The 16,482-nt window shown below is 50.5% G+C and overlaps 1 protein-coding gene across 16 annotated transcripts in view; it reads left to right on the top strand.

The window, feature by feature from the left end:
- Positions 1-16,482, top strand: part of LOC138916657 (liprin-alpha-1-like) — a 102,171-nt gene that overhangs the window by 41,238 nt on the left and 44,451 nt on the right. For 9 of the 16 annotated variants that reach the window (XR_011423961.1, XR_011423958.1, XR_011423959.1 and 6 more), the window contains 11 exons: positions 288-452; positions 1,097-1,171; positions 1,532-1,633; positions 1,859-2,083; positions 3,759-3,905; positions 5,294-5,428; positions 7,052-7,135; positions 9,078-9,209; positions 10,517-10,579; positions 11,636-11,715; positions 15,664-15,799. Coding sequence is in view for 12 of the 16 variants with exons in the window: in XM_070229716.1 (XP_070085817.1) it covers positions 288-452; positions 1,097-1,171; positions 1,532-1,633; positions 1,859-2,083; positions 3,759-3,905; positions 5,294-5,428; positions 7,052-7,135; positions 9,078-9,209; positions 10,517-10,579; positions 11,636-11,715; positions 15,664-15,799 (1,344 nt within the window). In the remaining 4 variants the exon portion in view is untranslated. Of the gene's footprint in view, positions 1-287; positions 453-1,096; positions 1,172-1,531; positions 1,634-1,858; positions 2,084-3,758; positions 3,906-5,293; positions 5,429-6,597; positions 6,673-7,051; positions 7,136-9,077; positions 9,210-10,516; positions 10,580-11,635; positions 11,716-15,663; positions 15,800-16,482 lie in introns of all 16 variants that reach the window. The other 7 variants (XR_011423960.1, XM_070229715.1, XM_070229722.1 and 4 more) reach the window with 2 other exon arrangements.

Here is a 16,482-nt window from a genome sequence, read left to right as displayed (position 1 = left end):
CTTTAAACTCGAAAGACGTCCACTCTACCTGGTTTCAAACACATTTTCGACATTTTCCCACGACTTAACTGTGATCGATCAGTTCAGCGTTCTCATACTTTTCTTGAAATTCATAGTTAAGAATTAGTATTTTGATCCATTTGAGGAGGAATTTCTCTAACTTTCTACTGGATTGAAGGCATTCACACTGGTTCAGCATGAGATGGAAAGGATTGATTTGCCCCGAATCCCAATGTGCAATTGAAGGTGTTGTTTAAACTTGCGTCTGTGTTGGCCTTTTCTCCCAGCTGCTGTTGGAGCACTTAGAGTACCTCGTCTCCAGGCACGAGCCGTCCCTGAGGATGACGGTGGTGAAGAGGCAGGCGCAGTCCCCCGCCGGCGTGTCCAGTGAGGTGGAAGTGCTGAAGGCGCTGAAATTTTTGTTCCAGCACCACAAAGCTCTGGATGAGAAGGTACCGGCGGCCCCGGGGCCAGCCTTGGGCTGCGCGCTGTGCGCCCGGCGGGCGTTGTGCGTGTGCAGCTTCAGTTTACTCTTAGTACCTTCTGGAATTCTTCTCAACAAAGTTCTTCTATAAGAAGACAGTTCTATATGGTTAAAAAGTATTAGTTGGCAGAAATGTTTTAGATTTTTGTTTGTTGTTTTTTCCTTTTTCTCCCCAAAGCCCCCGGTACACAGTTGTGTATTCTTCGTTGTGGGTCCTTCTAGTTGTGGCATGTGGGACGCTGCCTCAGCGTGGTCTGATGAGCAGTGCCATGTCCGTGCCCAGGATTCGAACCGACGAAACACTGGGCCGCCTGCAGCGGAGCGCGCGAACTTAACCACTCGGCCACGGGGCCAGCCCCTGACATAAATGTTTTAAAATTTATTATATCCTGTTTATAGATTTGCTGTTAAGAAGTGGGTAATGTAATTTATTTAGGGAGAAGATTTTTCTCAAACTTAAAATTTAAAGCTGTTAAAAGCAAGTTTCCATGACGGTAACATCAATGAGAGACGTTCCAGGTGTTCTGTGTTATATTCTGCTAGTGATAGGGTCACTGTCCGCGAAGGCTTGGAGAAGTGTGCACCCACACACTCCACCCCTGCTGTTTTCAGGTGAGAGAGCGGTTACGAGTAGCACTTGAAAGATGTAGTTTGTTGGAAGAAGAATTAGGAGCCACACACGAGGAGGTAAGCTTGCTAAATCATTGTGTGCTTGGAATTGAGGGCTGTTAATTTTTACTTCTTAATTTTGAAAAAAGTATGATGCCTTAGTGGTGGATATCGGATGTTCTTTATCTTTCTGAATCTGGGTCATGTGAATGACTCGTAAACTAGACTTTTATTTCCAAGTTGCAAAAGTCTCTTAAGTACCCGGTTGGCCGGGAGATAATAAACTCTGTTTTGATAACCTGGTTCCCCTCAGGGTGGGTGACACCACCATGTGTTTTCTTTTTGTGTTATGGTTACAGTTTATAGTTATGTTTTTCCAAAAGAAGTTTGCTATCTTTCCTTATTTCTTTGCTCTTATCCAATTTTTTTTGGTTTTAGCTAATGATTCTTAAGGAACAGAATAATCAGAAAAAAACACTCAAAGATGGGGTGCTTGACGTAAACCGCAAACAAGAAAATACACGGAGCACTAATGGAAAGGCAAGTCCGTGGGCTTTCTCTTTGTCGTCTCCTAGTTCCATCTGCCCGCAGTGTGCGTGCAGCACTGTTTCACAACTGTTGTCGAGCCCCGCTTCGAGCTTGAGTGTCGTGAGCGCTGTGCCATCCAGCAGGTCTCGTAAATCAGCTTTGGTTTTACCTTCCTCCTGGAAGTCCTTTACTTCCTAGCTCACCAAACAAGCCTATTTAAGGATTTTTTTCCCCCAGCAGCGATCTTCCAATGGTTCCTTAAGCCACGAGGAGGACCTTGCTAAAGTCATCGAGCTCCAGGAAGTCATAGATAAGCAGTCGAGAGAGCAGAGGCAGATGAAGGAGCGTCTGGCCGCCCTTTCCAGTCACGTCACGGAGCTGGAGGAAGACCTGGACACCGCTAGGAAAGCTCTCATCAAATCTGAGGAAATGAACACCAAGTTGCAGCGGGACGTCCGCGAAGTGAGTGGTGGTGGAGACGGCGCTGCCCTGGAGTCCCAGGGCTGGGCGGTTTGGGTTTGATCCTCGCTCATCTTGTCCCTCACGCTCCCAGCTCCCTCCAGCCTTTGGGTTACTGTATAAGTGACGGCCAAACAGAACAGCACTGTGAGGCTGTGGTAGGCGCCTCCCCATCTCTGTGGTGAGGCCTCCTTTCCCTGAGGTCTTCGGAGCTGGAGGACCCCCGGTCCAGCTGGTCTGTTAGCCTGGTGGCCGCGGCTCCCCGCCGTGCTGCAGTGTGGCTGTAGTGCCCTGGTCTGTGGGTCCCTCACGTCCACGGCTTCCAGGCTGTCTGAATTTATTCTTCGTTATGCTCAGGTTTCCTTCTTGCTTAAGGGGAATGTTGGTTTCGGTTGTCTGCTTGTTCCCTGAAAGTGATGTGAGCGTGATCTGCTGAGCGTTAAGGGCGCGTTCCTGGCAGTCTTCCGGCGCTCTGACCTTCTGCTCTGCGAAGGGATGGGTGACGGTATTGAATGTCAGAGGTCGGACCACAGCGAGAGTGGAATTGGCTCACACTGTGCCGTGAGGAGCGTGCTGGAACAATATGCAGAAATAGACTCGTTTCCGGCACATGTTTCTGCACGTAGAATTATTTACGAGAATCTGTCTAACCATCATTATAAGAGCAAATGAGGGCTGGATACTTTCTCTGGTGCTTCCTCCTGTCACTGCAGCCCGTCCTTTGTAAACAAACAGAAAACACGCACGCGCACCCCTGCGAGACCATCTCAGAGAGCCTGTCGGGAAGACCCTTCAGACCTTTTCACGTGGGTGCGGAGCAGCCGCACTGCCCCTTCAGCAACTCGGTGTGAGCAGTTTTCTGTAGGAATTTAAAACAAAGAAAAAGACTACATTTATTACAGAACTTGTTTAGTTATATTGTTCTTTGGCAGCAGGAGGAGATTATTTATGTGGCGGAGTTTAATATGCAGAGGATTTCGAACTTCTTTAAGACCCGTCACTTTGAATATTAAGACGTGGCTAACGTGAGTTCCTTAGTAAACAAAGAGGGACCTGAAATGGACTTTTAGGTTGGGGGACAGGAATGGCGCTATCAGAAAGTTCTGGTCCTGGTTTCAGTGTTCGATACTGTGTAATAGAATTTTGCTGCTGAATGAGGCATCAGAAGGTTGCATCCAATTAAATTGAACTTTGACTTCTGTTCCCATTTGTTAATGTTATTGCTTTAATTTTGTGGTAATTGCATGAGATTTCATCCAACTTCTAGCCAAGAAAATGAGCCTAGTGTCTCAGCATCGTGTCCTTGAGGGGCTTCGCCCCGTCCTGCAGGAGCGCACTTGCATCGTGAGGCACACAGAGGTCGTGTCTTCATTGTCAAGACCTTCACCTCCTGGGATTCTTGCAAGATTGGGCTATTTTATTGTCCATTTTTCTGGGTAATCTTATGTAGAAAAGGATAAGCTTCGTAAACTGAGTGGCCAAACATAGTAGGTGAATATTTATGAATATTTATGATATTTGAGATAGGTACATTGCCATTCACCTTGAAGGAAACTGGCATCTCTATCAACTGAATTCTGAGGACACTAATTTTATATTTGATTTCAAAATTAGAGTTTAGTCCAGTTTTTTCTCTCTTTAGCATTCACCTTTTTTCCGTCTGAAACACCTAATGTAGGCCATGGCCCAAAAGGAAGACATGGAAGAGAGAATCACTGCTCTGGAGAAGCGCTACCTCGTGGCGCAGCGGGAGGCCACCTCTGTGCACGACCTCAACGACAAACTCGAAAACGAAATCGCGCACAAAGACTCCGTGCATCGCCAGGTAGGGGATCTTACAGAGCTCTGTCTGGCTTTCGCTGAATAATTACTAAGGCAGTTAAAGGCCTTTTTCCTGTGACTTCCATGTTGGAAACCAAGGCCCAATGTAAAGTTTTTGTAATCTTAGACTACTGTGTTCAAAAGGGTGAATGACTTCAACTGGCCAGTTTTAATTACTTAGGATTTGATTTAACCGTTTTATGGAACTGCACTCCTTGCTTCTTTCTCCTGTTTTGTTTTGTTTTAAGTGAATGTTAATCTGTTGCTTGTTAGCGTTTTTACCAAAGGAGCAGAGTGGCAGAGAGCTGCAAGGCAGTGGCTGCTTGTTAACAGCTGGGTCAGTGTAATACATGGCGCGTTTAGAAATGCAGCCAGCAGGGAGAGTCTGCCCCTCCTGCGGTTTGCTGAGCCACGCTTGCTCCTGTTTCTCTGTAGCCCCAGAGAATCGAGTTAACCAGAAAACCCCAATCCAGCTTCTTGAAAATAAAGTGAGTTCATCTGGTATATCATAAAGTATATCATTAAACCCAAAATAAAAATAAAACATAAAATACTAGGAAGCCATTAACAATTTTATTGTGGAATACTGTTTGAGAGCTTGGGAGTTGTTCACAGGGATGACTTTAAAGGGCAGACCACAAAATACTGTGGACAGTGTGACGCGTTTTCCAAAGGTTTTCAAGTGTAATATATTGTCTGTATGTCTACGGAGATACGTGCACACAGGAAGAGGAGAAAGCTGCTTAGGAGCAAATGTCCGCCTCTCAGGAACCTGAACTTACAGATGATTTTTAAAATTTTCTTTTTTTAAGAAGTTCTTGTCTAAGTTTCCCACATTGAAGTTTTTTTTTAGAGTAGGAGGACTTTTTAAAAGAACAATGATACATTTACAAAAATAGCTTGACTAGCTTTTCCTTAGGCCGACTCTTCGAAGGTCTCTGTTTCAAAGGAGAAGGCCATCTTTTGGCTTACCTGCCCCTGGCAGTTGGCTGGAAGTAGTGTTACCTTCAAATCATGGGTCTGGTTATTTTTTAAAAAGGGTTAATGACTCTTCTTCCTTAACTTGTCACTAAGAATGAGCAAGCTTCCACAGAAAATGGGTTTTCTTTCATGTATAGGAACTTTGTTTTTTGTTTTTTGTTTTTTTTTTAAGAAAAAAGACTTCTTCAAAGATATTTAGGTAAAGCAAATACTTTGGCAGAGGCGCTTTGCACATTGAAATCAAGCCCAAACAGTGGAAGACGAGGTTCACTCTGAAGTGCCTGCCAGCACAGTGCTGCTTCTGTCAGAGCTGGTTTAGGAGATGTCTGCGTTTAGAGTTTTCCTCAGTTTGTCAATATGGAGAGGGCCAGAAGATTTGGTCCATTTTGATGCTCTGCTCTCGTTTCGTAGACTGAGGATAAGAACCGCCGGTTACAAGAGCGCCTGGAGTTGGCGGAGCAGAAGCTGCAGCAGACCTTGCGGAAAGCGGAGACGCTCCCCGAGGTGGAAGCGGAGCTGGCCCAGAGGGTGGCCGCGCTCTCCAAGGTGCCGCCTTGGGTTCCCTTCTGGGGCCAATGTCGGGATTTTGATCTTGAGATGATTTCCCTGTGTGCCTTGTTTACCTTTTGTTCTTATGTCGGTGCACCTCCGCCCACGAAAGAGCTCAGATTGGTTCTTAGTCTTGCGTTGTCTGAGGTTGGACCGCTTTTTAAATGTCCAGTGTGAGCCTCCTCTTTTGTTATCCCTGAACTAATTTCTCTCCAGTTTTGTCAGGTGTGTGCTGTTCATCCCCAGGCTGCTTGATCTAAGAGTCACTGCTGCTTAGAGTTAGTCAGCAACTCAAAGTGTAGGATGGAAGCTTTGTGTAGAAGGATAGACTTGGTCCCAGAAATCGGAAAACACCATTCTCATTTGTTTTACTTTTTCTTTTTTTTTTGCTAAGCAAGAGTCACCCTGAGCTAACGTCTGTTGCCAGTCTTCCCCTTTTTTGTATGTGAGCTGCTGTCACAGCATGGCCACTGGCAGATGAGTGGTATAGGTTTGCTCCTTGGAATTGAACTCGGGCTGCCCAAGCGGAGCACAGTGAACTTAACCACCAGGCCACCAGGGCTAGCCCTGCCATTTTCTTTTAAAGACAATGAAAATAAATTTGTAATAAACAAATTTTTAAGCAATTTATTCATTCATCTGTTCAACAAATGTTGACTAGGCGTATGCAAGACACGCGCCCTGCCCTCTCTATCCACAGGTGACTAGGCACCTTCAGAATGATGTTGTAGGTACTAGAAGCAGGTGGCCCGTACGGGAGGAGGAAGCACGTGATGACAGAGAGCCCAGCCTCCCTGGGCCTAGGGAAGGCTTAGCCTCCAGTGCCCGTGGGAGTCAGCCAGGCAGAGAAGCGGCCCCGGGCCAGGGGGCCTCCTGGCAGAGGCCTGTGTGGGCGCCTCCGTCAGTGGTTTCATGTCGCCTGGTTCGAGCTTAGTGAGCTGCTGGGGAGGGCACCCGTGGGAAAAGGGCAGGACAGGCACAGGCTGCTGCTGGTGAAAACTCGCCTTGGGTGGGTCAGATGCTGTCGAGTGCGCACAGGCCTCCCTCAGAGCAAGTTCACTGCTAACAGCTGTCGCAGAACCGCTTCTCTTCCTTCGTGATCTGTGTTTAAAGTGTCGGTTTCTTCTCTCCCCTGTCGTCTCTCCTGTCCCTGGTTGGCCTTATAGTCTGACCCTTTGTCTTCTGGAATGTCTGCTGCTAAGGAAGCTAAACTGTTCGAACTTACTTCCCAGCTCAGGAAGGTAGAACGTGTGCATTGCTCTCACTCGCGCTTGCTGCTTCCTGCTTTCCCTGCTGACTAACCAAACGCGGTGTGAGGGTGGGGAGCATACGATCCACTGAAATTGGGCACGGGGTCAGGGAAGCACATTTCTCTCACCACATTTGTCACCAACACCAGTCCTGCCTCAGCGTCACCAACGTGAGAGGATTAACCGCTTCCCAGATGAGCACGTGAAGCCACGTAGGCTGTGTTGGGAGATGTAAGGAGACGCTTTCCGTCTCACGTGGTTGACAGTGGTGCACGCAGAGCATGTTCCGCTGGCTGCCGCCGCAGTGGCGTACAGCATGCTGCCAGGGAAGCGGAGACCCTGGTTGAACTTACACTGTGTTTGCTGACAGGCCGAGGAGAGACACGGCAACATTGAGGAGAGGCTGCGCCAGATGGAGGCACAGTTGGAGGAGAAGAATCAAGAGCTGCAGCCGGTACGTGTCCAGGCACAAGGCCGAGCGCCGAGCCCGGTGCGGGGGGACGCGCTCAGGCAGGGGAAAGCGACACCTCGTGATTCCACTTGTCCCGACGCGGACACCGGTCCCTTCTCCATCCTGTCATGTGTGTTTCGTTTGTGGCCTCATGTACGAGTCGTCTGCTGACAGGTGCATCCACCCCGGGGACAGTCATGCCAGCACTGCAGCAGGGGAAGAGCTTGGTGCCCGTAGGCCCTGCAGGGAGGTGGGTCCCCAGCCCGAGGAGGCCGCTTGCTTCTCTGACCAGCCCTGCTCCAGGCGCCCCTGAAACCTGAGATGCTGGCCTGGGGTCCCCGTGAAACTTAGAGTGAGGCGTGTTGTCCTAGATGACAGGTCCACTTGCTTAGGATATGGCACTGAAAGCCCAAATTCAGGTCACGGGCCTGACTGTCTCCCAAAGTACCAAAGTATGACTGCAGACACACAGGTGTGTGCAGAGGTGGGTATTGGCGAGGAAGAGGAGACTGTGACTGAGCTGTGAGCTGTGAAGAGAGTGTGCAGTGGAGGCTCGTGTCAGTTGAATCCTGAGAGAGTTTTCCCTGAGGAGTTGGTCAGGTGTCAGTGTGGAGCATCCAGGCAATGGAGCGAGTGGCCGTCCTGCGTCCGGCTGGCACCCAACCTTACGACACCAATTCAAGGCCGTCAGATTTTATTTTCACCAGAAGCCCGTATTCTTGGGCGTGGACCGCAGACTTTCAAACATTCTGACTCCCTTCAGAAGATTGTATCTTAGTCCTCTGCCTGCCCCCCATACGCACACGCGTAGCTCTTAGGCAGAGATTTTTATCCGTTTGGGGATGCACTTCCTTACTTTCAGAACTGTTGATAGAATTTGGAAGGACCAGTGTTGAGATAGGGGTGCCATTAATAAGTAAGGCAATTCCAAGTAAACGTTTAAGTTGCTTTGCTTTAAAAATATTTGAACACCGGTGCCTTATTGTGTGGTGTGCTGGGTCTCTCCAGATGGTGGTAGCTGCTGTGTGTTGGGCATGATTCTGAGAGCCTTCTGTTTGATTTGACCGTGACCCATGAGAAAAGGGAGATGCTGGCACCCGTGGTGGTCAGCTGAGGACGCTGAAGCACGGAGGGCTTGACTGTGTTGGCGATTCCCTGTGGGCTGCTCCTCCAGGCAGCGTGGCTTGAGCGCAGGTCTCAGCCCCCGAGCCATGCTGCCCTCTGCCCGGGAGCTGCCCACCGGCCCGGGGGACTCACCCTGACAGGTGCCGCCTGTTAGCCCTTCCTGTCCCCTCCACGTGCCCTTTGTCTTTGTTCAGAATAAGGGGTGAAAGCAAGCTTTTTAAGCCATGAAATTGATGATAGTTTTATAAAACACAGACTTAGCGACTTTATTTTTAAGTTTTAAAATTACTCGTGATTATTTGTAATTTTTCAACATAAACGTTCATTACGAAAAATTCAAGTGATGTAGGAGTATAAAGAACAGGTGAAAGTCTCTGTCTCCACTGTTTTTTCCCCAGATGAATTTCTTTACCTTTTGCTTTGTGAGTTGAGTTCATTTTTTCTCCTGAATCCAGACGCAAGCTTCTGTTTACATGGGCAGATTCCTCCACTGGTGTGTGGATAAGCTGATCCCCTTGAAACTCTGCTGTGTCTGGGTGTAAATCTGCTCCTGGAGCCCACCCGACAGTCAGGGATGGGTGACGTTGCTGAGGCCCCGTGAGGGCCTCGTTTAAGGAGCAGTGGACGTTCTCATTAACGCTCTCGCAGACTTGGCCCTGCCTTTCTCTGCGCCTGTGAGGCAGTCCTGGTCATCGTGTAGACGTCCACTGATGGCGGAGGGCCGGAACAGCCCAGGGATGGCGGCACGGGTGACTCCACGGTGGGGGAAACGATCCTGCCTTTGCTCGCAGTGGCCAGGTTTTTGTTTCTCCTGTTCCAGGCAAGGCAGAGAGAGAAGATGAACGAGGAGCATAACAAACGCCTGTCCGACACCGTCGACAAGCTTCTGTCAGAGTCTGATGAGAGGCTCCAGCTTCATCTTAAAGAGAGGCTGGCTGCCCTGGAAGACAAGGTGGGATGTCACACACCTCACCGAAGGTTTCCTATCCTTTACAGAGAGATCGCCCATGTTCTGCTCCCCAGGAATGCTGCATAATGGTGGTTAACAGCCATTACAGGAAGTAGAAATGACTCCGTAAGGAGGAAAAAGTGCCAACTGTTAACCGCTCGCTGAATTAACTTCTCGTTTGTTATGTTCTTGCCCAATTTGTGTGTATGGAAGCTTGTTTACCATTCTTATTCTCTAGAGCAGGAGTTGGCAAACTGTTTCTATAAAGGGCCAGATAGTAAAAATTTTAGGCTTTTACGAATTATGAGTGATTGAGCAAAATAATTTCATGCCTACTAATAATGAGCATGAAAGCAGCCGCTGGTGACATGTGAGTGAGTGACTGTGTTCCAGTAGAACTTTGTTGACAGGGACAGGCCCTCGCTTGCCAGCCCCTGCACTGGAATCTTTTGCTGGGCCCAGCCCTCACCCCTTCGTTGCTCCTGCGTCGGAAGTTAATTTCTGTCTCGTTTATAAACATAACGGTGTAGGAGAATGGTGTAAAATAAAGGCTTGGATCAACTGAAAGTGTTCCAGCTCCTCCCTCTCTCCCTCCATTCGGTTTGGAAAACGTCTGAGCAGGACTCATGCTCCTCTCATCATGGGGACACTTCAGCCATCCCCAGGGTGAAGGAGAGCCCTAGAATTTGTCAGAGAAGCTCTCATGGGCGACAGTTGCATTGGGCCTTGGCACGACCTGTCCCGACTGCACGGGTGTCCCTAAAGATAACGGCCAGAGCCTGCCCTGAGGTGGGCACCGTGGTCACGCTCATTCGAGAGAGACCAGTGGTCATTACTAATGACGTGACGTTCCTGTTGCACAGAGCCCGTCAGGAAAGGCGTTATCAGAGACCACACAGGGCGCTTCCCCCTTTCCTCCTTGATCAGTGGGCCAACCTTAAGGGCAGAATACTTTTACCTTAGATTTAAACTGTACATTTGAAACTTATGTCAGGTTTCCCAAGTGACCGATGAATTGTAAAATCTAAAAGCTACTATAAACCAGTTTAACGGATGCAGATAGGCCTACACTATGGGCTTGACATGCTTACTTAGAAAAATCCATCACGGAGATAGTAGGTTCTGTATTTAAAAATTATCATGAGAAGTTGCGATGGTCTCACTGTTGCATTTCACTCTAATACTGCTCATGAGTACGTTCACGTGGCCTCTTTTCCGTGGTACTTTATTGTCTTAGACAGAAATGTAGCCATACTATTATGTGGAACGTTTTCAAGAATCAACACTAAAGGACTCTTCATCTTTTGCAGAATTCTCTATTACGAGAAGTTGAAAATGCAAAAAAGCAGTTAGAAGAAACGCAACATGATAAGGTACTTAAATCTCTAAATCATTGAGAAATCCGTGAATTGAGCGAGTTCACTGTTGCTATAACTACTACAGACGTTGGGTGAAGTGGGGTCAAACTTTCCTGCTGTAAGATTTATGGCACTCCTAGAGTTGTGCGTGAATGCGTTTGTGTTGGCGGTGGATGTTAAGTCTGGCAGCGGGTAGGGATCAGAGTTCTGAGTCCTTTCTGGGTTCATTTGGAAGCTAAAACCTTAGCACAAACCTGTCCTCTAGAACTGTGCTGTGCAACAGAAATGTAATGGGAGCCACATGTATAATCTAAAATTTTCTAGTAGCCACATTTAAAAGTGTAATATGAAACAGGTGAAATTAGTTTTACTTAACCTGATAGAGTCAAATGTTATTTTATCATGTCATTAATATAAAAGCTAATGAGCTGCTTTACATTCATTTTTTCATAGTGGGTCTTTGAAACCCGCTGTGTGCTTTATAGTTACAGGACATCTCAGTTTGGACCAGCCCCATTCAGGTGCTCAATGGCCACGTGTGGCGAGTGGCTGCTGTATGGGACAGCATAGATCTAGAAGGTTATAGGTGACTTAAAAAGTTTTTTGTCAGTTTTCCTTACTGTTTTGACGTGTACAAAAATGAGATTGGACGTACAAATGAACAAATGATTCATGAATGAATGAATGTGTGCTCGATGTGAGACAAAGACAATACAGAAAGGAAAAAGACAACACAGGGAAGTCTGTGCAGTAGAAGGTGAGTATTGTTCGCCTCTCCCACCCCAAATCTCTCTACAGAATTAATAATTGTTAATGACTCGGTGTTTCGCCTCTAAAAACTTCTCTTTGACTAAGACATGACTTTTTATGCATCAGGGTTTATAAAGCTAATTTGGTGGTCTGAGTGTTTATGTTTACTATAGGACTCTCGGAGAAAACGTTCTCAGAACTAAAATACTTGATATTTATAACTGCTAATTTAACCTATTATGGTTATGTTCAACATTTGATGCAAATAATTTTAAATCCTGAAGGAGACAGCTGCAGTATGTGTCATTTGCTGTTTTGTAGGATCAGCTCGTACTGGACATCGAAGCCTTGAGGGCTGAGCTGGACCAAGCGAGGCTGAGAGGGGCGTCCCTTCACCACGGGTACGGCACTCACGTGTTCACAGACACTCTCCAGCACCTGCTGTGTGTGTACGGGGCGCTCACAGACGTGCTCCGGCATCTGCCGTGTGTGTACAGGCCACTCACGTGCTCACAGACGTGCTCTGGCACCTGCCGTGTGTGTACGGGCCACACATGCGCTCACAGACACTCTCCAGCACCTGCCGTGTGTGTACAGGGTGCTCGCACACTCACAGACGCACTCCAGCACCTGCTGTGTGTGTACAGGGCGCTCACACCCTCACAGACACTCTCCAGCACCTGCTGTGTGTGTCCGGGGCGCTCACAGACATGCTCCGGCACCTGCCATGTGTGTACAGGGCACTCATGCGCTCACAGACACGCTCCAGCACCTGCCCTGTGTGTACAGGGTGCTCGCACACTCACAGACACATTCCAGCACCTGCTGTGTGTGTACAGGGCGCTCACAGACATGCTCCAGCACCTGCCGTGTGTGTACAGGGCGCTCACGTGCTCACAGACATGCTCCGGCACCTGCCATGTATGTACAGGGCGCTCACATGCTCACAGACGCACTCCAGCACCTGCCGTGTGTGTATAGGGCGCTCACATGCTCACAGGCGCACTCTGGCACGTGCCCTGTGTGTACAGGGTGCTCACGCGCTCACAGACACACTCCAGCACCTGCCATGTGTGTGCAGGGTGCTCACGTGCTCACAGACGTGCTCTGGCACCTGCTGTGTGTGTACGGGGTGCTCAGACATGTTCAAGCGCCTGTCGTATGTGTATAGGGCGCTCACACCCTCACAGACGCACTCCAGCACCTGCCGTGTGTGTACAGGGCACTCACATGCTCACAGGCGCACTCTGGCACGTGCCATATGTGTACAGGGTGCTCACGTGCTCACAGACACGCTCCAGCACCTGCTGTGTGTGTACGGGGAGCTCACGCACTCACAGACACGCTCCAGCCCCTGCCGTGTGTGTACAGGAACACATGCAGGCCACAGGGGCAGCCAACTGAACACACTGCCTGGCCTGAGCTCAGGGAGCCTGGGGCTTCAGAGCAGGCCGGAGGGCAGAGGACAGCATCATCCTGAAGGTTAGGTTCTGGTACCTTGGAGGTTCCCGTCACGTCCTTGACTCAACTCAGAACCGCAGGAGGAGGTGGGGCTGGGGACGATTGATTAGTGTCGGGCATATGAGTCTGAGGCACCCGACAGAGTGTGGGCGTGATGGTGTCGGGATCGGAGGACAGAGCCCAGGGTGCCAGAGGAAGCCCCGTCCACCTGGGAGTGACGGTCGCATCCTCGAGGTGAAAGAGAAGGCCGCGGAGAGCCTGCGCTGCTGGAGCGGGAGGATGCCCTGATGTTCGCGTGTCTGGTGCGGCGCTTGGAGTCTGTATGTTTTGAAGAGGCTGAGAGTTAACGGCGTGGCGCTCGCAGATCTTTCGAGGCGTGACCGGGCCGGCTGCTGCGGGAGTGAGCCCCCTGGCTCGGCGTGAATCTACCAAGTTGCCCGGCATCCTGAGTTTTTCTTCCTCACCGTGGTAGAGGCGGTAATTCTCATTTAGGTGATTTACTTCTTTGTAGAAAATGGTCATCAAGTGAGAGTTACGCTTTAGCAAAAGTTATCGAAGCGCTTACCTGGTGGCAGTGACTGAAACACAGGAGACGGGCCCCTGCCTCCAACACGACTCAGGAGGAAGCTCCGAACCTCTGCAGGTGTTCCGGCATTTGCCAAGTTAGGACATCCTGAAGGTTTAGGGTATCTTGCGGCTGTCCCTGCCTAACCCACTCCTAGAAACTAGAGGAGAAATCAGCGAGGACAGAGAGGCAGAGCCAGAAGCTTCCCCTGACGCCGAACCCGCTGGAAGGTGGAGTTTCGAGGAGGAGAGTGTGCGCTTCAGAGAGCGAGGTGCAGAGGAGGACCAGTGCAGGGAACAGGCACTTGCTTTCTGCTTCAGGTCCTCGCTGGTGGAAGGCTCGTGTCGTTAGAGCGCTGCAGGCGGGCCCGCTGCTCGGGATTGCAGGCGTGTATGCGAGGAGGCTCTCACAGGCACGTGGGTGAAGAGGAAGTGGACACGGGTGTGTCACTCTTGTGGAAGTCGAGTCCTGAAGGGAAGGGAGCCGGTGTAGGAGCTTGAGGGGGTGGCAGAGCTGGGGGCAGTTTTTCCGATGGAGACGTCTTGACATGTTTGCCGGTCCCAGGTGTGATGTTAGAGGTGAAAGACAAGGAGAGAAAGGAGCTCTTTGCTCTGGTAGTGCAGAGGTGGCAGGAGGGGATGGCCAAGGTCACCTGGGGCGGAGTGGTCTGAAGACAGTGGGCAGGAGAGGCTGCATGCGGAGGGAAGGGCTTTGTTTCAGGGAGGCAAGGCTAGAGCTGCATGTCAAGTGGCCTAGAAGAGAGGTGGTTGGGAGCTGTAGAAACGGGGGGAAGACCAATCACAGTAGGCGTGGAAGGGCCTTGGGTGGACTGAGGAGAAGGGGTCTGGCAGGCAGGGCAGGCTCAGCTCATTTGGTGTGACTCCACGGTGAGATCGGTCATCTTGTTTTTGTGATCTTCTCCATGAGAAAAGGTAGTCTAGCTTGAGGAGTGGAAAAGCACGGTGATGGGTGGCCTTCCGTAAACAGATTGGCCATATAGAAGAGAGGCTTCAGCAAGTGATCAGCTGCAGGGTGGTGGCGGGTCGGGAGGCAGGTAAGCCTGGGAAGGGGTGTCAGAATCGGGAAGCATTTGTGCTTCCCGAACCATCCAGAGGTACACGCAGGATTTCAGGTGCATCGCTTTCATCTGCCGTTGAACCGTCTCACGGCCCCAGAGCAGTTGGGCTGGAAGTCACCCTGAGGGAGAGTGAGAGTGTCGTGAGGAGTAAGGGGTAGAGGAAGTAGGGCTGGGTGTGCTCCAAGGGGAATTCCAGACTTGGAGATCTTCGAACAGGCAGTAAATCTCGTGTAATGCTACAAGAAGGTATTTCTTTAAAAAGATGTCGAGAGGTGTGTACCAAAAGTAGATGAGTTGGCATGTCAGCCTGGCCCTGTCCACGATCGGGTGGGGAGGCTCGAGGGGTCCCCTGTCTAACTGGCTTTAATCAGATGAATGGACTCTGTCTTCTCAGATCGTAAGGCCTCCTGAAAATGAAGGCAGCCAGCCTTCTTTCCGGAGAACAGGGAGGCCCTCGGTGGCGGGCCAGGACTGAGGTGTGGCTGGGGTGCCCACGGTCAGGGCTGAGCGCTGGGCTGGGCTGCGCCCTCCTCGCCTCTGCTCACCAGTTCCTCTCCAGGGCCTCCTAGTGACTCTCTTGAGCGTCTCCCTCGCGGGTGCTCAGGGCCCCAGTCACTGGTTCAGGGGACTGTTTTAGCCAGGCGTGTTGATTGTCTGTCAGTCTGATTGCACGCAGTCTCTGCTTTTGGTTCGGAATCCTCAAAGCGTCCTGCCCAGCCCGGTTCATACCAGCCCGAGCTGTGGTCAGAAGGGCTTCTGCAGCCGCTCCCTCCGAGGGGCCTGTGGGAGCGCTTCAGACAGTGCCACGCAGAGAGAGGAGTGTCGGTGTCCACCAGCCTCACACTGCGGAGCCTGGCACAAATGGGAGAGTGACTGTGGAAGGCCGCAGGTCGGGGTGGGGGTGCTTCCTGGTGGGTCGAGGAGAAGGTCGAGCAGAGGCAGGGCTGAGCACCCCTCTGCGGGCCCTGACATGGGTGACGGATGCCTCTTCCACGGCCCAGACAGCTGGACCCCATCCTCTCATCTCCAGGTCTGCAGTGGCAGCATTGGCTTTCCTAGGTATGGAGTGTCCCCGCTGGCGGGGCTGAAAGGCTCAATGCTGGCGGGAGCGAGGACAGAGGTGCCCTCCTTGGAGTCCTTTTTCTGTGAAATTACGTGTTTTCCAAATTGACAGCTTCTGGCTTGACTAACAAACTTAGTTCGCTTTTCTTATCTAATAATGACCTTTTGTTTTCCATATTTCAGCCGACCCCACTTGGGCAGTGTCTCGGATTTCAGGTTCCCTGTGGCAGACGGTCCCGCAGACGCCTCCAGCAGCAGCGCGGTGTTGCGGCGCCCCCAGAAAGGCCGCGTGGCAGCCCTGCGGGATGAGCCGTCCAAGGCAAGGGCCTCCGTCCTCGCCGCCCGCGAGCTGCCGGCCCTCGGGCGTGTCTCCTGCTCGTCCCGTGACTTTGAGACTTTGGGGATTCCAATGGTCATAGGTCGCCTTCTCTCTTCCCCTCCCCCCATTTTCCTTTTTCTGGCTAAGAGTTTCGTTTTAGGCATGCTTTTTTCTGAAGAACAAGTTCTGATAGAATATGACCTACTCTTAAGTGCAACGTAATGTAATTAGTATGGTTTGGAAGCAGCGATAAGCGTGAATGAATGCGTGTATCCGTCATCTTTTAGTGAGAAGAATTCACATCGGGAAGTTTAAATACCTTCCTACTTGTGTCTGTTTAACAGCACGTCTTTATCTACTTCTGCGTATTTTTATTTACAGCACCCGTATTCAGTGCACACCTGGTTTGGGCCAGGCGTCATTATAGACTAGGGCTCCAGCAGTGAATACAGGCAGAGAAGATGCCCGCACCGCCAGGGCGCACGTTCTAGTGAGGAGCCAGCGTGCGTGAGAAGTACAGTACGGGCCGTGTGTCAGTTTCCTCTCACTGCGGTCACGGGCTGCTGCGAGCTCAGTGGCCTAAAGCAAGGAGCACTTAGAGTTCACAGGTTCCGTGGGCTCGGGGCTGTGAGCAGGACAGTTCGGGCTCAGTTCTCCTGAGGTTGCAGCCGTCCGGATTCTCG

The sequence above is a fragment of the Equus caballus genome, chromosome 12 (assembly GCF_041296265.1).
Source record: "Equus caballus isolate H_3958 breed thoroughbred chromosome 12, TB-T2T, whole genome shotgun sequence".
In the NCBI taxonomy this organism is placed as follows: domain Eukaryota; kingdom Metazoa; phylum Chordata; class Mammalia; order Perissodactyla; family Equidae; genus Equus; species Equus caballus.
Note: the sequence above shows the minus strand (reverse complement) of the source record. Positions and strands in the feature narration are given on the sequence as shown.